The sequence below is a fragment of the Engraulis encrasicolus genome, chromosome 5, assembly GCF_034702125.1.
Source record: "Engraulis encrasicolus isolate BLACKSEA-1 chromosome 5, IST_EnEncr_1.0, whole genome shotgun sequence".
Classification (NCBI taxonomy): Eukaryota; Metazoa; Chordata; class Actinopteri; order Clupeiformes; family Engraulidae; genus Engraulis; species Engraulis encrasicolus.
The window spans coordinates 43,062,122-43,088,873 of NC_085861.1; the positions used below are offsets into that span (position 1 = coordinate 43,062,122).

The 26,752-nt window shown below is 43.6% G+C and overlaps 1 protein-coding gene and 1 pseudogene across 1 annotated transcript; one reads left to right on the forward strand and one right to left on the reverse strand.

The window, feature by feature from the left end:
- The window catches only part of LOC134449801 (fucolectin-like), an 82,333-nt pseudogene continuing 55,581 nt past the window's right edge, over nt 1–26,752 (reverse strand).
- On the forward strand, nt 14,598–25,784 carry psmc4 (proteasome 26S subunit, ATPase 4). The gene is made up of 11 exons (XM_063199499.1): nt 14,598–14,699; nt 15,581–15,679; nt 15,846–16,032; nt 16,750–16,896; nt 20,618–20,727; nt 20,981–21,074; nt 21,481–21,648; nt 23,345–23,421; nt 23,954–24,122; nt 24,566–24,621; nt 25,257–25,784. Exons 1-11 carry the CDS (start codon nt 14,664–14,666, stop codon nt 25,368–25,370), a joined length of 1,257 nt encoding a protein of 418 aa, XP_063055569.1. The 5' UTR covers nt 14,598–14,663; the 3' UTR covers nt 25,371–25,784.

The following is a 26,752-nucleotide window of genomic DNA, read 5'->3' on the forward strand; positions in this document are numbered from 1 at the left end:
CTAAAGTACATCCTCTACCTTAGCCGTATGAGTACATGAGCCATGGGTCCATCTGCCATCACGATTTCCATCAATGGCGTTGATGGCAAATCCATGACCATGCAGGCTTGATTGTGTGGCCACTCCTCTCAGCGCTGCATTCTCTTTTTGGATTGAGAAAGTTGAAATGTTTTGTTACAATGGGCTCAAAGAGAGAGATTGCACAGCACACATGAATTAATATCGCTTTAACATTAGACATATATTCTGAGACAAGACATAATTCAGGTCTAGCATGCAATTGGCTTTGGCCAAACAGAAAGATCCTTGGCCAATCTTCACAATATGAATTATGCAATATGTACTTTTGTGGTGAACCCTCTAGGTGTCTTTTTAAAGTCCATTATTCAATTACCGTGTCATGACACAGTATTAAGTAACTAGACTGCCTGTGCAGTCGCCTTCGACTGCTTAAGGTATATCCCCGAAACGCAACGCTTCCAGTCCCCCATCATTCCTACCACTCCCGTCCACCTTTTCATAAACGTATATGATAAATACAAAATATTAAAGAAATATATTTAATATCTATGCATAGATCAATGACGTGCATAGGCTTAAAACCAAATGACTATTGTGAAAATGAAGAAAAAAAATGGGGCAAATGGTAACACTGTTTTAATGGTTTACAGTGAATATACCACATTAGGTACAGTGTAATAACCATTGTAACAATATAATATCAGTGTAACACCATGTACCAATTTTGTACTACATCATGTATTTTTGTGTAAGTGGTATTACTTGGTATTGCATATTGTTACACTGGTATTACACTAGTATTACATGGTATTAAATATTGTACACTGGTTATTACACTGTACCTGGTATTGCATATTGTTACACTGGTATTACACTAGTATTACATGGTATCAAATATTGTTACACTGTACCTAATATGGTAGATTCACTGAAATGTTGAACTGTTAAAATAAGGTAGTACAGGGCAAATCAATCCACCCAGTCAGAAGTTAATGGCCAAATAAAAATGCCGCCATTTTGAAACTGTTGAGCTCCAAACTCAAATCAGTTAATGAACCTACCCTAGAGCATTAACACACCAAATCTGGGACAAATCCATCCGACTGGTCAAAAGTTATGAGTCAAACAAAAATTCGGCCATCTTGAATTCAGCCATCTTGAAAGTGTTGGCCTCCAAACTCAAATAAGTTCATGAACCTACCCTAGAGCATTAACACACCAAATCTGGGAGAAATCCATCCACCCAGTCAGAAGTTATGGGCCAGACAAAAATTCGGCCATCTTGAATTCAGCCATCTTGAAAGTGTTGACCTCCAAACTCGAATCAGTTCATGAACCTGCCCTAGAGCATGAACACACCAAATCTGGGAGAAATCCATCCACCCAGTCAGAAGTTATGGGCCAGACAAAAAATCGGCCATCTTGAATTCAGCCATCTTGAAAGTGTTGACCTCCAAACTCGAATCAGTTCATGAACCTGATCCTTAGAGCATGAACACACCAAATCTGGGAGAAATCCATCCACCCGGTCAGAAGTTATGGGCCGGACAAAAATTCAGCCATCTTGAATTCAGCCATCTTGAAAGTGTTGACCTCCAAACTCGAATCAGTTCATGAACCTGCCCTAGAGCATTAACACACCAAATCTGGGAGAAATCCATCCACCCGGTCAGAAGTTATGGGCCAGACAAAAATTCGGCCATCTTGAATTCAGCCATCTTGAAAGTGTTGACCTCCAAACTCGAATCAGTTCATGAACCTGCCCTAGAGCATTAACACACCAAATCTGGGAGAAATCCATCCACCCAGTCAGAAGTTATGGGCCACACAAAAATTCGGCCATCTTGAATTCAGCCATCTTGAAAGTGTTGACCTCCAAACTCGAATCAGTTCATGAACCTGCCCTAGAGCATTAACACACCAAATCTGGGACAAATCCAAACATCCGTTCAAAAGTTATCGCGTTAACACGAAAGACCTAACACGGCGGTGGACGCGGACACGGCGGTGCGCGCAAAACGCTCCGCGTTTCGGGGATATAATTACCATATGCCTTTGGGTAGCCGTAGACCTCAACCTCACAGAGCGTCAAAAGCTTTTTCTCTCCAGGTAGCAAAACATTGACGTATCGGCCCACATTGTTTTCTTTGAGATTAAAAGTCTCAAAACCTCCAGCAGGGATAGAAGAGATCACTCCTGCTCTGTTTGGGTATTTAGCCAAAACGTTAGGTTATGGCTATAACCCTCGGTTCTTTGATAACAGAGTGAGGTGTTTCACTATGGGATACGCTTGGGCGTGACCATCTATGGAAGCTCCAATGACATTACGTCTGTCAAAGACAGACAGTCGACGCAGTCGGGCTCCGCCCGCTTGGGGTGTCTACCCCCGTCGACACGCTGAGTCCAGCATTCTTAACGGTTTCTTCCCCACCTAACAACTAGTGCAAGGAGGGAAAAATAGGTGAAACACCTCACTCTGTTATCAAAGAACCGAGGGTTATAGCCATAACCTAACGTTCTTTTTCTAACTTCGCTCGGTGTTTCACTATGGGAGATATAGCCCACTCCCGGAATGCACGCTATGTAAAGCCCTTATTACAGTAGCATCGGTCAGGATGTATAGATCGCTGCTGGGGAGTCAGAACCTAGTACAGCGTGAGCTAAGTATCGGCCAGATACCTCTAGCTCATGAAAGCGGGCGAACGTGTACCCTGGGGCCCTGTTCGCTACATTGCACAGGCCTACCATTGGCAACCCCGTGGACAGTGCCCTGGAACTGGCCATTCCTGTTAATGCATAAGCTCTTAGGTCCCTAAGGGGCCGGCGAGACATTATTCTGATAGGCAACCGCTGTAGCTTTCACAATCCAATGAGACAACCCCTGACGTGGCAGTGGTAGTCCTTTATGGTGTGTGGCCGCCACAAAAAGTTGAAAAAAGTTGCTAAATTCTGTATAGTCACATAGCTTTAACAGGACACACATAGTTGAGCTCCTGACCCTCCTCTGAGTGAGGGGGCAGGGTGCGGGGCATCCAGGTCCTTTCTCCGACATCTAAAGAAAGTCCTGCTCTGGGCACGAATCTGTAATGGGGAGAAGACGCACCTTCTTCAAATCAGAGTCAGATTGTAAACCAAGAGGGCCTCACAAGGAAGGCTTTTAGTTCACTCACTCATTTCATGGTGGTTAATGCTGTATTAGAACAGTCTTGACAAGCTAAACTTCAAACCAGTGATTTGGAGGGGTGAGCGTGTAGCTCAACTTAACCAGAACTAAGTCTCCAAGGAGTACTACCCTGCTGGCTTGTACTCAAAACTTAAGTGGCTGGCTGAAAATGCAGCAAGGTAAACTTTCCTATTGGGAAAGACCTTATCCCTGTGTATAAGATCCCGTAGGAAGCTAAGAAGCTGAACAACAGGGCGTTAGGGAGAAGTGTCTCCGTGTGCCCCATACCTTGAACACACGCCATTTATGACCAAGTATGAAGTGTGTATGCTGCTGTCGCCCCTAGTACAGTCTCGGTGACTGCTGGGAGAGGGCGACTGCGTCTGAATTCTACCTCTCACAGAATGAGCCTACCGGACCAGCCTGTCTAGGTGTGAATTATAAATATCGCTTCTTGTCTGAGAGGATCTCTCAGTAGAGGTGGGGCCCCTGAGGGCCCTCCGAACAACCTTACACAATCGTGACCCCATAGGATGACATAATTGGGCCAACAAAATCAGTAGCAGGCTCTGTTGCCTGACTCTGACCAGTGTGGGGGTTATTATGCTTATTGGTGTGAATGCATAGAGCAGGGTGTTTTGCCCATAGCAATCTAGTGCATCCTTTATGCCGAGGAGGAATAGAGGGCACTGTGTGTGTTTCCTTACAAGGTGTAGAGATAGCAAAAACCTGCACCAACCCCTGCCCCACACAAGCCGATGTTTGAGAGTAGAGAGGATGTTCCCCTTGGCCCTGTTCTGCAGACTTAACAGAAACTGTGACCCAGCAATAGTTTCCTCAACCACCTACATCGTTTTGGAAATGTTTCAGGGCCTAGAACACTTAATGTATATGGTCGCCCTGGACGTGCGATGGTGAAACCACTGCATGAACAACGTGGCCAGTAAGCTTTACTGTAAGCTTTACTGTAAAAGCCCTTCATCATAGAGAGACACCTCTCGCTACCGTAATAGCGGATGCCGTTACACCAACTGTAGTCTAGACCTTGTCTGACTACTACTAACGGTGACTTGTTGAACCCAAATTCACTCGATGCTTTAGCGCCGTCCTGGAATCTAATTCTGACTCCTTCGAGAGGGAGCAATAGGGGAAATTGTCTTAATTACAGTATTCTGATCCCAAGCCTGTCAGAGGGGCTAACGCCGTCCTCAATCGCCGGTTGAGGCAGCGAGATGCTGTATGTTTTGCCGTGGCGGCGAAACTCATAATACACATTCTGATTTCAGACAGGCTACAGCCTTGTGATACGATCATCTGCTGTAACTCTTGTGACAACCCCAAAATCGAGACGATGATATGATTGACAAAGCACCTTGTTGTCAGATGTATGCGATTGTGGCATACCTGTTTTTATAAGACGGTCTGTAAATGCGCTTTCCAGCTGAGATCGCGCAGTATGTTGAACAGAGCCCATTGACGGCTCCTTAGAGTAGAAAAGAAGGGATCTCTTCGTTCGTAACTCGAGAACTCAGTCTACTGACCTTAAATTAGTGTTCCACTGAACCTAGGTGGTTTTGTGATCAACAGAAGTTCTTTATCCACTTACAGTGGAATAAAGTAGTGTTGCGTTTGTGTACTGTACGTCATGGATGAGCATGACCCGTCGCTCTTATATGACGTTAGTCACGTTACCCACGCAGCCGTGACGTGACGCACACTAGTAGCGTCACCGGAGAGATCTCTGCTATGTCTCCGCTGACAATAAAAGGGAAATGGTGCGCCCTGGTGGTGTTATGACAGTGGTGCACCCTTCTTTTTTAAAAATTTATGTACCGTATTTATTTTTGAGAGAGATTTCTGATGTCAGTACATTGTACTCGTACACCTCGTGTGTGACTTCTCAATAACAACTCCGTCCTTGGCCCAAGGCCTGGATGGGGATGGCATTCTTTATTTATTTTAAAGCACACTGGTCTGTTGAGGCTACCCCTAGGCTGCAAGGGGAGCCACTTTTGTGTTACCAAATCTGCCCCTCGCCTGGGTGCGAGGGGTATTTGTTCCCTTAACACTGCTGAGACTACTGTGATAGTATCCCCTGTGTGCATAATGTTAACAATTTCACCCTTGGCCCCTGCCTGGATGCAAATGATAATTGTTTACTGAGCAGTTTAGTCTGGTGAGACAGAGGCTACTGCTTTGCATTACTTGTGTAAGTTATGTAGTAACAATTTCGCCCTTGGCTCTTGCCCAGATGCGAATGACCCTTGTTTACTGAACACTTTAGTCTGGTGAGATGCAAAGTGTGCATGTTATAACATGTTAACATTGTTATGTGTTAAGACAATTCGCACTAGGCCCCTACCTAGATGCGAATGACCTTTGTTTACTTAACACTTTAGTCTGGTGAGACACAATGTGTGTATATTGTGTTAATAAAATTCGCCTTTGGCCCTGCCTTGGTGCGAATGACCTTAGTCTACTTAACACCTTAGTGAGATGAGACCGCTCTCATGCATTATGTGCATCTTATGTGTTGACCAAATCGTTCCTGGCCCTTGCTAGGAAGATAAAGATCTTTGTATACTGAACACCTTGGTATACTGAACAGTTTGGTGAAATTACCCTCTGTGTAGCATTGGCGTTTATTTTGTATCAACAGATTCGCCTTTGGCCCACGGCCTAGGTACGAATAATGTATATTTACTGGGCACTGAGATTGGGTGTGATTTGTGCTTGGTGACACTTTGTCTGCAGTTTCAGATTTTGAACACCTGTAAGACATAACCCTTTTCTCCATCTTCCTCTCCGCTGTGGGCGAGGACGTGGGAACAAGTGAGCCTGGGCTGTCAGGTCCGCCACTGGGTCCTGTAGGCCGTTTGGACAGTTTTGGGCCTCTGTTCTGGGTTGAAGCACCTTGAGCTTCTGACCGTTCTAGCCCTTAGGGTGCAGGCTATGGCCTCTCTCTCCATAGGATGACTACCTTGGCAGTCTTGACCTGTCTGGGAGGTTGGGGCCTGGGGGCGGCTTGTGTGTCAGGCTCGCCCAGAGAGCATCATCCTTCTGCCTGCCGAGACCTTGTCTCCCTCATCTTCACCAGCACAGCGCCGGGCCCTTGGTGCAGCGTGTGGATGATGCCTGAGTGTCTGTTTTGCCGTGTCCGTCTGGACCTGGTGACAGCATCAGAGAGCAATCGGACCGGCTCGCCCACCTATCAGTCTCTCTTGCAGGGGAGAGCGATGTTGGACATAGTCGACACAGCCCGTCGGTTAGGGCACATTTGGAATACTTGTGAGGCTTCCAGTGACAGGGGGCCATCTCTCAGACAGGCCAGGACTGCTGGGAGGGGTGGCCAGGTTGGACTTGAGGAGGGAGGGGGGTTAGGGGGCAGTGTTGCTGGTCCCTTTCCTTATCTCCTGCATCCTGAGCAGAGGGCCGCCGAGTCAGCATGGTCACTGGGGGGCCTTGATTACTGCAGGATAGGTCGCCCACCCTGTTGGGGTCGAGGGGGCAGCGACGTGATGTCCCTGATATTGTGCTTTATGCTTGGGTATCCTCCTGCTCCCTGTGAGAGGGGGTAGCCTAAGCTGGGGTCGTCCTCGGGTGGCATGGTATCCACAGAGTCTGACTTGTGCATGGGGGCTGTTAGTGACGATCACCACATTCAGCCTCCGCTCCCGAATTCCCTCTGGTAATGTCCACGCAGTGGTGCAGGTATGGCGGCCTGCAACCGTTGCATGTGCATGGTAGGGTTCAATGCAGACCTGGGATTCTCCGCCCGCCATGGTGGGCTGCGTGACGCCGGCACGGGAGGCCAGTGTTGGGTAAGTTACTTTATAAATGTAATCCGTTACAGTTACAAGTTACCTTGATTAAAATGTAATTGTAACTTTTTGGATTACTTTTACAAAGTAACGTAACTGATTACTTTTGGATTACTTTTGGATTACTTAAGGTTTAAATGAGCATTGACCCATGTTAAACATTTTATTTGTGAGAACGGACACTTTTTTAACCAAATGTTAAAAAGTAGAGTGTCAAGGGTCTTACGGATAGGCACACAGATACGGCAGTAACGCAGGAGATGATGTTTTTCTTTTTAGATGCGTCCCAGCATCTCTATAAGAGGGTATGTCAATGTACGAGCACTTGCAGTGCACTCCTCTCTCCTGGCGCTGCACTTGTCTCGCAATGCAATCAGCTGCGTGCTCCGGGGCCAAATAGTCAACACTGCCACCTTGTGGACACAGGAGGGAACAATTTGAAGAATGCGTTTCAGACGGACGGACAGACATACCCTCTTATAGAGATGCTGGGACGCATCTAAAAATAACAAACAAGTACAAATGCATGTCAACATGCAAACGGCAATAATTATGACGTTTTTAGAGATTAACCGTCAATGTGATGGCGAGAGGACGCGCACACGCGAACGTGCCCAATGATAAAAACGTCACTCTCGCCAGCACGCAACACTTTGCCAAACACGGAAGTGCTGCGAGACCGGTAAGACATGAAACTTTCAAATGCTCAAGAAACATTGCTAAGTGCTCTTAAAACACTGAAAACCCACTCGTTTTAACTCATAAGGATAAACAATGGAATTAGGCAAAACAAAATAAAGAAACAACAGATGTTGACAAAACTTGGATTTCGTGTGGTTTGATTGAAAATGTATGCGCGTTTGGATGCAATGTAGCCTATGCGAGTGTAATGTATGAACAGTCTACTCCGGGTTTAAATGGTTGTCAGCTAAGCATGTGTGTTAATAATTAATTAAATAAAAGGGGCCAAAGACTCAACCTCGCACAAACTGTAATCCTGTTAAGTAATCCCCATTCTCATTGAATGTATCTGTAATCTGATTAGATCGTTTTTTCTTGTACTGTAACGGATTACAGTTACTTTTATTTTGTATCATTTTACCGTAATGCCGTTGCATGTAATTCGTTACTCCCCAACCCTGCGGGAGGCAACGGGCTCTTCACTCTTTGTTTTCACTCTTCCCTTTGGCGGGGTAAATGCCTAAAGCATCTTTCAGAATAAAAGAGAGAGGAGAGTAGTGTTACTCGAAGAACTCGTCATAACAAGTGATTACTTCAGTTAACACCAGTGTTAGCAGATTAGCCGCACGTGCGGGGTAGCTACAGATTGAAGCTAGCAACTTATTTCCCGCCGAGTGGGTTTACATGAGGTGGGTTACCAAATGAAAACAGATTAAAATAGTCAAACAAAGTAGCGAGTGAGGTGTTCTCGCTCCCTGTTGTAAGGTGTAGCTTACCATTTATAAGTTATCACCGGCACCCGAGTGCTGGGTGGAGGTAGAGGTAGCTAAATCAGGCTAAGCTGAAGTTAGGTAGCTAGGTGGGTTAGGTAGCCCGCCATGCTAAACTTGTAGCTACAGATCGAAGCTAGCAACTTGTTTCCCGCCGAGTGGGTTTACATGCGGTGGGTTACAAACAGAAAACAGATTAAAATAGTCAAACAGAGAAGCGAGTAAGGCGTTCTCGCTCCCTGTTGTACGGTGTAGCTTACCATTAATAAGTTATCACCGGCACCCGAGTGCTCGGTGGAGGTAGAGGTAGCTAAATCAGGCTAAGCTGAAGTTAGGTAGCTAGGTGGGTTAGGTAGCCCGCCATGCTAAACTTGAAGTTCGCCACGACGCGGACACTTCACTAGAGTTGGAAAGTAAGCTGACTTAACTGCAAACCTTCAATGCACTTCTTGACGAAGGCACTAACCGGCCGCGGTCGCGTTCGGCGACGGGGTCCTGGACGGTCCGTCTGTGAACGGTTAAGCGAGCACAGCCTTGGCAGGTGCGAGGAGCTTGTAGTAGATCTTCACGGGAAGAAAGCGAGAATGCTGGACTCAGCGTGTCGACGGGGGTAGACACCCCAAGCGGGCGGAGCCCGACTGCGTCGACTGTCTGTCTTTGACAGACGTAATGTCATTGGAGCTTCCATAGATGGTCACGCCCAAGCGTATCCCATAGTGAAACACCGAGCGAAGTTAGAAAAAGAACAATAGATACAACATCAAGACCTCATAAAGGCAGAATTTCTTAAATGTATGTACGTATGTACTTATGGCTATTGTTCCCTGGATTAATTCATCTCGATATACCAATCTCAAATGCATTTTCAATTTAGTTGTGGAAACTCACCGTGGATTGCGGTTGCCATTGTCCAGCAGGGAGCTGCCAATGTGAATCTCAGCTCCATTGAGTTCCTCAGAGCAGCAGTCTCCTCTGTTGGTGATGACCACTGATGTGATGATGGACTCCTTCAGCAGGTCCACCCTCCACCAGGGGTTGGTGTCTCGGACAGTGCCAGTGCAAGATCCATGATAGAAAATGTGAGTCATGATTTCCATCAATGGCATTGTTGGCATTGGCGTACCCTGAATAGGGGTTGTCAATCAGGTTTGACTGGGTTGCCTTTCCATACAGGGCTAAATTTGGGCCTGTTGAGGAAATCGTCAATCACATTGATATTCCATTAACAACCATAGCACCTTTTTTTGCTTAAATGTGCACTGTGAAAGATGGTGACCATGGTATTGCATACTGTATGCTGCTCAGTGAAACTGTGCTGTCTACTGCCAAATTTGATCTTTTCCTGGATATTTACTATTTAATGAACTAATATTTACTAGTTTGACCAAAGTACAGTTAGTATTTCAGCTAAAAATACCAATTCCTGGAAATTCAAAATGGCAGACCATGGAGAAGATTCCCCTTTTCATAGCCGATATGAAAAGTGTAATTTTCTCAGTCAAAATGAATTTGATGGTGGTGGTATCTATTCATGTTCTATTCTATACATTAGTGAATGGGTAGCATGAATTCTGGAAATAAATTACTGAAAATATTACACAGTGCACCTTTAAAGGGACACTGTGCAGGAAATTGTCAAAAAAGGTACTGCAGTTATGCTGATTATTGAAACTGGGCTGCCTATTGCCAAATTTGATCTTTACATGAAAGTTTACTAAGTATTAAGCAAATATTTTCTAGTATGGTCCAAGTACAGTAATTTTTGCAGCTAAAAATGGGTATTTTTGGAAATCCAAAATGGCGGACCATGGAGAAGATCCCCCTTTTCATGTGTGAAAAGTGCAATTTTTCCAGTCATATTATGCATTATGAATACTTAGAATTTGATGCTGGTGGTAAGTATTCATGAAAAAGGTAACACACAGGTTTATCACATTGACTCGCCCCAACAGTAGAGAAAGCATATTACTTGTTAATGGTGCAATAAAATTCATTATTTTAGGACACTCTGCAGTCTGCACTACAAAGATATACAGTAATTTTACAGCAAATCAGAGTTTCCAGACGAGTGTAAATGTAACAATTTTGTGCACATCATTTTCAATGTTAATATATGCGATCCCATCTAACCTGCTATATAAATTAAAGGCTTCGTGTTAAAATTGCCATTATCCAAAGATGTTTCACTGCCCCCACTGTCATTCATTCTCCATTTGTGATCAGTTACCTTGACTTTGCTCTGATGCAGCATTTGGCAATCCTAATCCACCAAGAAAACAGACCAGGATGAGTGTTTTCATCCTGTTCGAAAGAGAAGCACTGTCAGAATAATGATCATTCGCCCAACCATTTGGGCCATGGTCATTTGTCCTTTGAGACTTTGAGGTGTCAAAATTACAATATCTACAATGTTGTCTGTTCCTTTAAGTAAGAGAGATATATGGCCTATTGGAATTATGTCTGACATAAGACAACTGTCCTCCAGAACAGCACCACAGCAGAGCATCAGAAGACAAGAACATTACTGTTTGTAGGCCTATACTGTATTCAAGAACAGTATGCACTCATACATTTAACACTGTGGTACTCAAAAAAGAATAGGTTGATTACTAACATGAAAAACAAAAAAAAGCTACAGCAAATATATCTTTCTGTTTGTACAAAACATTTAGATTTTGTCTGATGAGCATGATGTTCAACTTAAAATTAAAAACAAAGCAGCATTTGCAATTGCTCAATATTTCCATATTGATTGTGGTAAGTTTTTGAAGGAAAATCAAGCTGATTCTCAACTGAACATAATAATAAAGGATGTGCATCACTTACCTTGTAGCTCAGTTCAATGTTGTTTGTCTGATGATGCTGAATCTTAGCCTTACTTATATGTGGGTCGCAAAAAATCTGGAGACAGCAGTGGCGGTCCTGATGAGTTGTGCTTCGGTTGACGCCCTTTTCCTTTTCAGGTTCAATAACGGGAAGGAAGGAGGAAAGTAAAGGTATATTTTGTTAACCTGGTTCTCACGCAGATGGATGTATTTTGTGCCCTTCTTCCTTCTATAAACCTCTGACATGTTTAATGATGGGACGATGCCATCTCAAGCCTTCTACATACCACACTGTCCCACCTGGATGAGGGGAGGGGAAATTATGTAAGAATGCTGTTCATAGATTACAGTTCAGCATTCAACACCATAATCCCCCTTCGCCTGGCTGACAAGATGAGGGGGCTGGGATTCAGCCCTCAGTTGTGCAATTGGGTGCTCAGCTTTCTCACTGATTTCAGATTAAGGGGAGGTGTCACTTCAAGCAAGATGACCCTCAACATTGGCTCGCCCCAGGGTTGTGTTTTGAGCCCACTGCTCTATAACATCTATACGCATGACTGTACAACCACCAGCAGTTCAAATTCCATCTTAAAATATGCTGACAACACTGTGGTGCTGGGTCTCATCTCCAACAAGAATGAGACGGCCTACCTGAATGAGGTGGCCGACCTAGCACTGTGGTGCCAGTTCAACAACCTAGCCCTGAAAGTCAACAAGGCGAAGGAAATGGTAGTGGACTTCAGGAAGGTGCAGAGCAGGGCATACACACTTACCATCAGTGGAGAGCCTGTGGAGAGGGTCTCCAGTTACAAGTACCTGGGGGTACACCTGACCGAGGACCTCTCCTGGTCACTACGCACTCAACACCTGACAGTGAAATCCAGGCAGTGGCTGTACTTTCTCAGCCTATGAGGAAGTTTAAGGTCTCCACTCCCATCCTGACCACCTTCTATTCATCAGCGGGGGAAAGTGTGTTGACGGGCTGTTTTACGGCCTGGTTTGGAAGCAGCTCAAGACGTGAACAGAAGGACCAACAGAGAGTGGTGCGCTCTGCAGAGCCCACTATCAAGCTGACCTACCAGGACTCATGAGTATACAGCTCCAGGCCACTTTATTAGAATAGCATGAAAAAGTTCATCAATAATGTTAAACTGCCATGGATTGTAGATGCATGGCCCAGTTGTTTAACTATTCCAATCATTCAATTTTTTCTTTTTACATATTTTGGCCTTCCAGCTCAAAAAACCCATGAATTGGGGAATTAGCATTATTAGAATATTGTAATAAAATCTCAATTTTCTTCATCAAAATTAGTTTCACATCAGTGCACATCAAATCAGCTGAAATTTGGTACTTTCTACATAACATGCAATATTCAATACTTGGTTAGGACTCTCTCTGTCTTAATAACGGCCATGATGCGTTTAACATTGAAGTCAATGGCAGAAACAGTGCATGGGAGTAATGGAAGCTCAGATATCCTTGATGCTTTGCCATCAGCTGTTCTTGTTTGTTGACCTGGTGTCCCACACTTTACTCTTCAGCGTTTCCAGAGATTCTTTAAAGGGACACTGTGTGAGATTTTTAGTTATTTATTTCTGCCCATTCACTAATGTTACCTTTTTCATGAATACTGACCATCACCATCAAATTCTAAGTATTCATTATGACTGGAAAAATGGCACTTTTCATACATGAAAAGGGGGATCTTCTCCATGGTCCGCCATTTTGAATTTCCAGAAATAGCCATTTTCAGCTGCAAAAATGACTTTATTAGGAAATATTTGTTTATTACTTAGTAAACTTTCATGTAAAGATCAAATTTGGCAATAGGCAGCCCAGTTTCAATGAGCAGCATAGTTGCAGTACCTTTTTTAACCATTTCCTGCACAGTGTCCCTTTAAGTATAGAGATATGCCAACATAATAGGTTTCTATGGGCACCTAACGTGACCAGGTTCCGGTCTGCCTAAAGGGGCGTGTCATAGTGCTCCTAGCATTGAATAGAACAGTCCTCAGGTCTGCCTAGGTCTGCCTAAAGGGGGATTTCCCCCCCAATAGAGCTCTTCAGTAACGCGGAAGCATGTAGTAGACTGTAGTCTTTCATGTTAGCATTTAAGGACTTCCTGGTTCGTATCGGCTTCCGGCCTCCCATTGGGAATGAATAGGGGCCAGTTTCAAATAAGCTCCGAGTGCAAGCACGCGCTTAGCGAACCCCCGCAAGCTGTCGAGGGTGTTAAAAATAGGCTGTAGGTATGACATGGTTGATCATTTTGTGTCAAACTTCGACATAAATACGATGTTGCGTCCATATGCTAAACCCGGAAACTTTTGGCGACTACAGAAGCGGCGCCTGTATTAACGTCATGTACGTGCGGAGGGTTGTACCCATGGCAACCAAAGGAAAGTATGTAGTTCGGAAGTTTTAATGATCAGAAAGGGGTTAGCAATATTGAATTAAAATCGTCATGATTTAACATGTGAATACACCAACATGATGATACGATCCGTTCCACTAATGAGAAAGGGATGCGGGGACACGGACGCTAATGTTAGTTGTTGGCGTGCAACTTATATTTTTGCCAAACCTGAATCTCTATGGCGTGTTGCAATGTAAAAAAATCGCCATAGAACCGGAAGTCCAACCGCCGCATACAAGTTGACGTCAACGCTGAAGAGCTCTATAATAGAACCTGGAAACAATGGGCCAATGGAACCTCTCTCTCTCTCTACTCTCGTTCCAATGCATTTCAGCAAGTAGGAGGTCAGAAACATCCCATGCATCTCCCACCCTTGAATGCACCATCAGTCACAACTACCCCCTGTGAGACACCCCTGCACAGGCCTACTGTATGATGTTGAGTGCATCTTAATATGGGACCTTGCCTCCTCCACTTGCCTCCTCCACTCGCTTCTCGTCATGATGACATCACTGACAACAGCATTATATTTCAATATCTTGCAAAAGCTCAATTGTAGAGTCTTTTTCTCGTTTGCAATTGTTATGGTGAATGAAAAACAGTCCCTCAAAAGTTGTTGTGGCTAGGCTGACAGTTGGGAAACTTTATCGTTTTCTCCACGGAGGAGGGGCCAGGAGGCGGGGCGAGGAGACAAGCGCAAGTGGAGGAGGCAAGGTCACATATTGGAATGCACCCGTTGTGCTTATATAATCTACTCTCCCCCAAGCCCAAACATGCAGGTGGACAACTGATATTGCACTGCATGTTATACTTTTCGCAGTATTTCTATGCATGATGGGACCCCCCTGCATTTTTTGTCCAGTTAGTAGCCTATTTTTTCTCGCAACAGCGTTCCATCTTGACGTTAGAGAAACGCGATTACGTAGGCAAACGTTCATTACGTCAACTGTGACAAAATTCAACATGGAGGACGGCGGCGTAGTGATTGAAAAACCGCAGGTAAATCACCAGCCTTTTTGACGATGCTGTGTTTGTGTGTCTTTTAAAGACATAATGTTAGCAATAATATCTATCACAAACATTGCGTTATGTGATAGTTAATGGGATGTGTTGTTGAAGAAGTAATCATAACGCACGTAGTAAAAAAGCTGCCAATTCATTCACCGTATTGTAACGAGAAAGCTAGGCTGACTGCTATGCTAGGTTAGCTCTAACAAATGCCCTGTCATGCAGTCTTCTTGTCGGTTCCTTAACTCTATTCCAGCTTTGGCAGAATTACGATGATTGCATACCTTTTGAATCAGCTTTTTTGGGCCTGATTGTTTTACGACTTGGCTCCTTTGTTTAAGAAGTTAATGTCAAATGTTGTCAATTGCTGCTGTTAATGTTACCGGTTGTTGGCTAGCTTGGATTTTTAGCTAAATGCTAGTTTGATAATTTCAGGGTGTCAATAACTAGCTGTCGGATATTTTGGGGTGTTTTGTTTTATTGAAGTGGATTGTTGGTAGATGAGTATGTGTTAAGAGAGTGTATAAGTTCTGCTCGTCAGAAAAATCTAGCAATCGATTTCTGCTGCAATATATAGATAGTGTGTAAACAAAAGGCAAATAGCCTAGTTATAACTTGTATTAAGTTTAACTCTCCTCCTCTATCTTAATGAATAATCTGTCAACACGCCAATGTGTAAATGGGTACAAAAATATGTAGTTGCTAATGAACATTGTGACCAGCACCGTTTTCGTGTTCAAGATAACATTTTGCTTTTATGCTGCACTAAGGTGACAGACAACAGTGCGATGGTTTTGACAAAGACCAATATCAGTGATGCTGTACTATGAACTTGATGCAAGTCAATTAGTCTTTTCAATCATCCATTCTAGGAGGACGTTACGGGAATGCTTAGCTCAAGGCCTCAGACAGGCCTCTCCTTCCTGGCCCCAGAACCAGAGGACCTTGAAGACCTCTACAGTAGATACAAGGTTGGTCACTAGACCGCACACGCACACACACACACACACACACATAATGTCCAACATAACAAAAACAATAGCTACCTTATCATGAATATATATGTTTAATGGGAAACAGCAGATTTAAATGTCAACATTATACATCTCTCATTTACTGACTGTTGTGTTGTTGTAGAAATTGCAACAGGAGCTTGAGTTCCTGGAGGTGCAGGAGGAGTACATCAAAGATGAACAGAAGAACCTGAAGAAGGAGTTCCTCCATGCCCAAGAGGAGGTGAAGAGGATACAGAGCATCCCTCTGGTCATCGGACAGTTCCTTGAAGCTGTGGATCAGAACACTGCCATCGTCGGGTCTACTACAGGTATGTGTGTGTGTGTGTGTGTGTGTGTGTGTGTGTGTGTGTGTGTGTGTGTGTGTGTGTGTGTGTGTGCGTGTGCGTGTGCGTGTGCGCGTGTGCGTGCGTTTAGTTCTCAGCTTCAAGAACAGGGGGATATTCCAAAAAGATGGTTCCATACAAAACCAAGTTCTGTTGACCTTGAGGTAGTAGTAAATTATCTAATAGAAAAGCCTGAAGTCCTAATTTTGATTACTGAATGAGCCCTGCAGACTATTGATTGCTAGTTTCACCACTTTCTGCAGGTTAACTTTGATTCTCACTTAAGCATGTTAATGGAATACCCTCCAGGTGTTGCTACTTAGTAAGTGCTATTGTGGTGTCTGCTATTCATTTTGAAACACGATTAACATTATCCATGAACATGAAGCGGACCAATTAAAGCAAGGTCATAGTAGAGGTCATCAATAGAGCCACTTCTGCTGCAGATGAGGCCTGTGAAGCTGTTTACTCAGTGGAAAAAGTTTTTCATTTGCCGGTATGTATGGTCAAACCATTACATTGGAAATGAACACCTGGCTTGCTCACAGAAATATTGAAAATTATGAATTAAATGAAAACCTGAATTAGGAATATTGATATCAAAGTTAACTTTCACTTGTGCATCTGTCACTTTCATACCCTCCATCAGTAGAACAGCAGTTCATTTGCTAATGTGTGTGTACATGTCCGTCTACCTTGCAGGCTCCAATTACTATGTGCGCATCCTGAGCACCATAGACCGGGAGCTGCTGAAGCCCAACGCCTCAGTGGCCCTGCACAAGCACAGCAATGCCCTGGTGGACGTGCTGCCCCCAGAGGCCGACAGCAGCATCATGATGCTCACCTCTGGTAAGTTAAGATCCCCATACACTTCGGCTCTACTCTGGTGCTCAGACTTGACTGATCCCATTGACTTGCATGGGCGCGTGTGATATGCATTGTGGGGACCGTTGGCCTCGTTGCCTCTGGTAAGTTAAAGTGTTTATGAAACGAAAACAAACGGTCATTCCCATTAAAGCCTTGTTTTTTCTGATAGCATCGATGAGACTTTGAACCCAATCATCCTGGAGGAACTTGTGAAAATGGCAACTCAAAGTGTGAATTCTGTGAAATTTGGTGTGACTAATGAGCTGGGCTGTGACATCATAGAGGGGAGTCCCTGGTTTGCTAGTATGGCGATCTGAGAAAACAACACACATTTGATGGACCCACATCTTATAAAGGAACCAAAATTCTGATACAAACATCAGCGTGTCGAAAAACCACACATCCAACCTCATGAGAAAAAAAAACAGCAGCACAAATCTATTTCAGATGCACTGATACATCTGCAGAAAGTGACATGTCTGACAGGCGAAGTGACGATTGTTGACATAGCCTGACAGTTCGTTTTGTTTATGGTTACGGTTGCTAAGGGCGCTTTGCCATGACCCACAGATGACATGGCGTGTGTATTTGTTGACAAATGGGGGGCATTTTGATTCAATTGCGCGATATAGTGTGATTGAAATGCATGTAGGCTACATGCAAAAATATCATCAACTAGAGAAAAAACTGAGGTATTAGGCTGTTGGAAAAACGCCCTATATAGCCTGAGTCCTCAGCATATTTTTAGCGTTTATCATTATTATTATTTTTTGTGCTCAAAGTCACAGGCGTCACGTGTCCCTCAGCCGGACTCTGAGGACGAGGTGTGTCCAAACGTCAGCCACACGTGCACCACAATACTAAAAACAAACAATCAACGCTTCAAAGTAGGCCTACGCTATGTGCATCTCTGTTTATTCGCTAAGCAGTAAGCAGGACTTTTTCTAGGATTTTTTGGCATGAGGGAGCATCATGGCAGGTTACAGGGGGTGAAGGGGGGTGTTCCCCCCCATGAATGAGAAATTTATTAGGGGCGCTCAAATATATATATATAAAAATAAAAGTATGAGGGTGCACCCACGGAGGTATGAGGGTGGAGCGCCCCTATTTCCCCGTTCAGAAAAAGCCCTGAGTAGCCCAATCTGTGAGTTGGCTGTCCTCGACTGAGAGCACCACGCTGATGTGCGGATATCCTCCCAAAACCAATTTATTGACCAGTTGAATGGCAATCAATAAAAAGTGCATATTCCGAGAGCATTCGCATCGGTTTGGCATGTAATGTGCATTACCCTTTCCTGAAAACAACATACAAAGCAGATGGACAAGGTAAAACGAGTAGCCTAAAGCAAAGCAGTGCACTCACCTGTCTTCGTGCCCGAGCAGTTACAGGGGCAGTTTCAGTCTGCACGCCGGCGATGTCAATTGTTGGAACTGCTTGAGGCAATAGCATTCTCTTCAGTCCACCCATGCCCGCGACCTCCACATTTGTGGTGAAGCACAAGGGGTGGAAATGTGCCGAGCACAACAGTGACCACGAGCTTGCTTCAAAACCACGCATTGGATCCACAGAGCCCTAGCTTGATTTAGCCTTCTCCTTGTCGGCCACAGTTCCATCATTCTTCACAGAAGGGAACTTGTGCAAAGATATTCCTTCTGTCAAGTAGCCATTTTTGCAGCTGGCACCGTTCGGCCCTCCAGCAACACACTGCTTGACACTGCGCTTTGTTTTGGTACTAGCCGCCATTGATCTGAACAAGGTGGAATGAGGTGAACTCACCCCTTCTATGTCACGCATATCATTTGCATAAAATTTGCATGTCACCAAAAAAACACTTTTTGGGAACGTTTTAACATGACTTTTAGGACAAAATATCACCCAGACAATATCCCATTTTATTCACAAGGCTTAGAACTTTCAGAATCTGTCCTGGAAATGGTCAAATTCCTTTACTTTGTTTTCGTTTCATAAACACTTTAAGCTGCGTTCGAACTACATGACTTGTCCGATTTTGACGTCAGGGTGCACCGCACAGTAGAAGAGAATCGCAACTGTCAATCTTATTCCTGATCGTAAACTTAGAGACAATGCCCGACGTTCTATTTCCAGTCTCAAATATCAAACAATGTTTAATTTCTACGATTTGCGATCGGCGACTCTTTGAGCTGCCAGAATTTTGTCTTAAAACGTTGCACACGACGAGGAAATCTTTCTCGACAATCCTTGTTTGGGGGTGGGGTTACCACCGATTGTCGTAAGGGGGCTTTTCAGCTAACCTGGCTCTCACGCAGACCCTTCGTGCTTCGTGCATCTTTGTTAAACTTCGTGAGCTCGCACAAAGAAAGTGGATCTTACAAGAAGCGTCATTTTGTTTCTTTTCCGGTATCCACTTTATGTCGGGTGAACGCCCCTTTAGGAGACCTTCGGTTAGGAGACCTTCGGAGTCCTGAGGTTGAGAATAAATGAAGTCCCCTTAGCGCTGTAGATGGCGGTAGCGCACGTCTTGTGCAAACACCTCAAAAAGAGGAGAAGAAGGAGGGGACAACGCCCCCTTAGGAGACCCAACTTGAGCACACGCTTTTGCATTGAGTGGGCGTGTTTTGCGTTATCTTTCTCTTATCCAGTATTTTTGGCTCGCACGAGGGTCTGGAAATGTTAGGCGAGCCTGAACGGAATCAAATCTTTCACAGCCTGTCCAATCAGAATCGTGGGGCTGGATCACGGGAAGGGGCACATACAAGTCAATGGTTGAAGTAGTACGAGATTCAAAAAAAGCCATGCGAATTCTCCAATCCGGTTCGAGCTGTTTTGAACTCAGCCGCGTCTTTTCAGGGCTAAGCGATTGACTGTTCCAGCGTGAGAACCAGGTTACTTTTCAGCCAGGAGTTGGGCCGATAGTTGTGTAGTTTGAGCCTCGCTTTAAGATCTAGATGCCCGGCATTCACACTGGCACTCGGTGTTGGCTGATCCCATTGACTTGCATGGGGGCCCAGGAAATTCATTATTGGGAACCGTCGGCTTCGTTGCCTGTGCCAAAAGTTCAGGATTTTCATTTTCGTTGTGGTGGATCCATCAGCGTAGCAGACTATGTGTATGATTGTAACCCACAAAAAGACAACTGAACCCCCATTCTGGAAGTCATGCCCTCTGCAAATGAGGGCCCAGTTCTGAACAAAGGGCTGCTACCTGGTCAGTGGTTCTGATGCATACCACGTCCCGGGCTACTAATCCCTACACTTTGCCCGCTATTATACTTCAGTGCGTAGCAAAAATGCATTCTCTGAATTTTTGATAATTGACACACATTGCATGCACTGTAATTTAGGGAGATACTTGCATTAAAGTGTTTTTTTTTTTTATGGACGTTATCATGCTTTCGCTCGCATTGCTCATTTCGACTTTGTAAGCATCCTAAGCCTGGCCCAGCATGAAGAAGCTGTTGAAAAATGCTTGGGTACTTGGGCTGTGATCTGCACTTGGCAAGTCTTTGATGCTTAGTGTCAAGCTAGCATGTTTGCTAGATAAATGAATGTTACTAATGTCTTTATATGCTAATTTTGTGCAACTGTGCAATCCTTAAAACAGATTTTCAGTCCTGCCGGTTACACTGAACTGCGCTCAAAGACCAGTGATTTTAGTTCTCTTGTGTGCGCTTGAGTTGCTCAGCTAAGTCTGAAGGCCCGCTCTGCTGTCTCTGCTCCTCAGACCAGAAGCCTGATGTGATGTATGCGGACATCGGAGGCATGGACATTCAGAAGCAGGAAGTCAGGGAGGCCGTGGAGCTGCCCCTCACACACTTTGAACTTTATAAACAGGTATTACTCTAAACTGGTCTTTCTCTGCAGTTTTCTGTGTTTTGTTGACATTTTTTAACTATGTGTCTAGTCATAAGACCTGTATTAGTTAGTTTCCATTGAAAAATATATTCAACCACAAAATTAAATTTACAATGATGCCGTTTCACTGAAGGCGTTATCTTGCACACAGTTGATTGCCATGCCATGTTTTATACTGCAGTCTTGCGTACTGTATATGATTTACTTCCTCTCTCTCTTCTCTCACCCCAAGATTGGTATTGACCCTCCCAGAGGAGTACTGATGTACGGCCCCCCTGGCTGTGGGAAGACTATGCTGGCTAAAGCTGTGGCTCACCACACTACAGGTAACCTCCTGCAGCCCTGCACTGCTGTGAGCGCACTGACATGCACACAGTATTCTGTTCCATTAGAACAAGTGCTGGGATATTCCGCTAATGTGTGGGAGAGTCTTCTGCAACCGGAATTTTTGCTGAACAAGTTTGGTATTAATCAAGACTTGAATCATGACTCGAGCACAAATTGAAGACTGCCACCATTACGTTAAAAATTGGAATATTCCTCGCATGTGATGTTTTTTTTTTCATCCTATTCTACTCACTTATTAAGGCTAAATACTGAAGAGATTCTAAAAACCCTTGTGATTAGTGTTGTGTTATTATAGCTGTTGATCAACATTTGTCCAGACTTTCTGTATGGTTTATTTACATGTGTTTGTGTGTATGTGTGTGCGTGCGCGTGTGTGTGCTTCAGCGGCCTTCATCCGCGTGGTGGGCTCTGAGTTTGTGCAGAAGTACCTGGGCGAGGGCCCACGTATGGTGCGAGACGTCTTCCGCCTGGCCAAGGAGAACGCCCCCGCCATCATCTTCATTGACGAGATCGACGCCATCGCCACCAAGCGCTTTGACGCCCAGACCGGTGGTAAGAGCACACTGCTAGCCCTTCACTTGCGCTCACTGGCCAGCTTGGGCCACAGGCAAGGGGAAATGTGAACTTAGTGGCACTTTTTTCAATGGCTTTCTTGCAAACTACAGCCAGGCTAATGATCTTATACAACCATGTTTTTTGGCGATAACTGGAAAAATATTGGTGCTGTTTTCTACTTTTTATGGTGAACTCCAAGCATGAACCTACAATTGCTTACTGAATTTTTACGAGCTACGATTAATATTACCAGTTTTAAGTGGGAAAATGTGAAAAGGATTAGGGTATTATGCAGGTTTGCTGTTTTGGGAGTTTTTACCCTTTTATCAGTACATATAGAGGGAATTCAATAAAAATATCTATGTGTAGTATTCCTTTAATGTTTACCCTTTAATATGAGCCCATAACCATCTTCCTTGCACCTTAAATATACCCTCAATTGACTCCGAAACCTTTACTGGGCTTGAATACTTAAGCCACGTTAATTATCCCTTTGTGGATATGAATTGTTTTCTCTCAAAGCGTGTAGGGGTAAAAAGGATGTGCTGAACCTTGTACAGTGAGATGGAACATTATCGAACATGGACATTAAAAGTTGTTCTTCAAGGTGTTTGATTTCCTGTTGAACCAGACCCTGAAATCCACCTGCAAGAATTGTGAAATTCTTGCAGGTGGATTTCACCATAACAAGTAGAAAGCAACAGCACAAATATTGTTCCAGTTATCGCCAAAAAACATGGTTGCATAATATCATTAGCCTGGCTGTATAAGTTACCGACTTTAGCAAGTTAGCAACTGGCTTACAATTTCCCATTGCAAACTTACTAAGTTGCTAACTGATTAATGCATTCCAGGATGGGAAATAAATTGAACAATGGGTCTTTTATATTTTCACAGAAGCTTAAAAGTCTACCTCTTCATCGCACCGCCACTTGATTCAGTTTTATTATTTTCCAGCATGTAAAGGGTTATGTAAAATAATATATCGTACTAGAAGAGAAAAAATGTATTCGCTTACAATCAGCACAAGTTTTTATTAACTCAATTTACACCAAGTTGCCTCCAGACTGGCATATTCGTCCTACACTACCGTAGTTGTTATGGTTGTTGCTGCTCTGAATGCCATGACACTTGAGTCCACCATGGGGCGCTGATTAGTCAGTACAGTAGCTGCCTGGCTGCCTGCCAGTGCTGCCAGTGTGCTGACACTTTGCAAGCCTCTTGTGGCCTCTACCAGGCGAGTCCCCACTTGTTCACAGCTCTTGTCCAGCTTATTACAAAGCGCCGTAGATTTGGATGTGCATGGCCACGCAAACATTTGTGCCTGTAGTTATTGCTTCAGGGCAAGTAGATGTTAGCATTCAGTCGCATGATTCATTGAGCTGTTTGTTGAGTGGAGATGTTCTCTGGCACTGAACAGGCTCGGAGCTCAGCTCGTAATAATGTCTTTCTCAGTGTTAAACTGATTAAACAAGCTGAGCCCCACACACATGCGTGCACGTCAACCCTTATTGCTTTCAGTATGAGGGAACATTATTAGATCAGTGAGGGATTCTGTGTTCATCTTTTTTATGTGCGTAAATCAGATTACTGGTAGTCGTCTTTCATGTGTTTTTGTTTTTAATGTTGTTAATCATGGCCATGCCTGGCCTGAATACGTATGCGTGACTGACTGTCTGTTTTCCCTCTTCAGCTGACAGAGAGGTGCAGAGAATCCTGCTGGAGCTGCTGAACCAGATGGATGGCTTTGACCAGAACGTCAACGTCAAGGTGAGTGTGTGACAAGACAAATTTTGTGATGCAAACCCAAACCATTTGGCAACCTGTTGGCATTTTAATCTTAGATAATATAATGAGTAAAATTTGCAAGAACTAAATTGCAAATTTGATGAAATGATGAAAAGGTTCATATATTTGAGTAGGGGTGTGTGCGATATGGCAAAATGGCTTATCACGATTTTTTCAAACAAAAAAAATCGATTTAGATTTTTTTTGGTCATCATAGAAAAAAACAAATAATGTTTCTGATGCATATTCAATTTTGCATATGCTAACTTTGTTAACAAATTGAAATGTGAACACACATAACACTGATTAAGTGCACTATTGGAATATATGGAATTCAGTAAAAAAATAAAATTGAAGACAACAGTAAGTTAAGTGAACATACCCAATTCCCCACTCAAGGCGATCTATACAAATTTTCCACTATTTTCCATGATCTTCGTGACTGGTCACTCCATCACAGTGTCTCTAAGTGTAATGTAATGTCAGAGTTTTCCACTCTCTGCCCCCCCTGCAGGTCATCATGGCCACCAACAGAGCTGACACCCTGGATCCAGCCCTGCTGCGCCCCGGTCGCCTGGACCGCAAGATCGAGTTCCCTCTCCCCGACAGGCGGCAGAAGCGCCTCATCTTCTCCACCATCACCAGCAAGATGAACTTGTCTGAGGAAGTCGACCTGGAGGACTGTATCCTTTTTTTACACACACGCGTTATGTGGCTCTGGATGCTGGTCTGTGTTTGCTGTTGGACAGGCGTGATGGTGTATGCTTTGCCTTTCTATCTCAACAGATTTGCATTTGTTATGTCAGAGCCAGACAAAATGGTTTGAGATCCTGTGACTTCTAGAGTGGTAGATATAGGTAATATGTTGCTCATCTACCAAGGCTCCGTGCGATCTAAAGTCTAAAAAGCAAGTCTTTTATTTTAGGCCTTAAATTGTCTTTAAAAACAGCTTTACTTTATCCATCGACTATTTCTTCACCATTGTCCCTGTTTTTTATTATTTGTTTTCTTTTAAATTCGTATCTGTTCATTTACTCATCTACCTGGTCATTTACTCATTTTCCATTGGATTTTCAGTAGGTTTCATTCCATTCCTCGTTCAGTTTCCTTAACCAGTTTTAAACAGACGTTGCTCGTCCAGACAAGATCTCTGGTGCTGATATCAACTCTATCTGCCAGGAGGTAATCTTACTCCCCAACCCTCCTCACATAATATTGCTGCTTTCAATCATTTGTTTGTGAATCTTTGCTTTAGCAGATTTTGTAGATTTGCTTCTGTAAATTTTAGGTTTTCTTTGTTCTTGATATTACACCTTTAACTCTATTATACAATTACAATCTGTTAAACTTGGATTTTTTTCGCACACCTCAGCTGGCAGGTGCGTCGGAGATGGCCCATGGGTCACTCAGCAGACAACTTGTTTCTTCCAGTTATACAATTTGTACCTTCACCGTGTGGGCCAAGTTTTTGCCAGCATTCGTTTGACCTTTAGAAGGATTGCACAAAAGGCTGTGGAAGAATTCGGATCTTTTAAGGATGTGTCTTAACCTTACTTTCTTTAGGCAATGGCGTACTCATCACTGTCTGGACACCATGGCGACCGATTTTGAGATTTAAAAAATATGAATTCTTCTTACAGTAGATGCATTTGCATCCCTCAAACACTAGAGGGGGATGTTAAGCAGCCTTGTAATTTTTGAATGATTTGCGAGCTGCATTTCCATTACATGTCCTGTCTGTTTGCAGTTATTCAGTGCTCTTAACCGGTTCGATTGTGTCTCACTTCTTTCCACTTCTCGTCTTTCATTTCCTTTAGGCTGGAATGCTGGCTGTGCGTGAGAACAGATACATTGTCCTGGCCAAGGACTTTGAGAAGGCATACAAAACTGTCATTAAAAAGGACGAGCAGGAACACGAGTTTTATAAGTAGTTAAGCTACCTTTACCCTGACTTATCTTTGCCTATGGGATCTACATGTTTGATTTTCTATTTGGATTTGTTTTTTTGTTTTGTGCATACAAAAACATTGTAACTTTTGCAGCCCCAATGCTGAGTGGTAATCTTGCTGAGGACTCTCTTCTGTTCTCAAGGTGTATGTCCTAGCATTGGGTCTGTTATATTAAATTACAGATAGAGGCCTGAGGTCTCCACACACACACACACACACACACACACACACACACACACACACACACACACACACACACACACACACACACACACACAGGCACCACTGCAGTATGTTATGTGACCAGCTGAATGGCCAGACCAGATACTTAGTACCTGTATGTTCTCCAATGATATAACCGTGCAACTACATGCATTAAAAATGAGTTTTCCATAACATTTATGTGCTGACTTTTTATTGTTTTTACAGAGTTCCAGCAGGGTTTTAAAAAAATAGCAAAAGGTAGTAAATGAAAATGACTAAAATTATGGCCAGTAAAAAGGTACCACACGGTAGATGAGGTAGTACATTTTGATAACCCCTGTTGTTCTGTGTTCGTCTATTTGTGTGCAGATGCCCATCTCTTCAAAATCGGTGAATTCTGTGCACTTAATTTTATGCAGCAAGAGGGACCTAGAAACAATGGCACATCAAATATGGGCCACAATCAAATCTAAAGGCCACCCGACAACATGGTAGGGGTGGGGGGATTTTGAGGTTTGCACTTAAAAAAAAAATAACAGCACTGGAATTAACCTTGAATTCGGGGGAGGGAATCACATTTATTGATTTGCTTTATAAATTTGATACTTGTATTACTTTACTTTACTAAATGTTTTATTACTTTTCAATTTACATGGGAGGGCTGGGGGGGTCAAGCACTTGTGACTAAGGATAGACCGATATATGTATATATATATATACAGGGCTCTAAATTAACTTTTTCCACCACCAGCCAATTTGGCTAGTGGACATTTTTTCTTACCAGCCAAACAGAAGTTCAACTAGCCATTTTTTTATCTCGCCAAAATAAACTATGCTTTAGGCTAATTATTTTTTTTTAAATTATGGCCATTTTGTTCAACTATGTCTACAACACAGATAGGCCTACACTATAGGCCCGCATACTATGCCTATGTAATAAGCATATTGTAGGCTATTTTTTCATTATTTTTTAACTTCTGCATTATTTTTTACTTTCATTACTTAGGCCTGATCAATTTCATTAGTTTTTATTCAATTCCTCTGAAAACAGTGAATCACATCTCAAGCCCCTCACATAACAGACCTTAACATACAGTAACCAAACACAGCCTAACACTACAAAACCTCACATACGCACACCCTAAGGAAGGAGCAGAGAT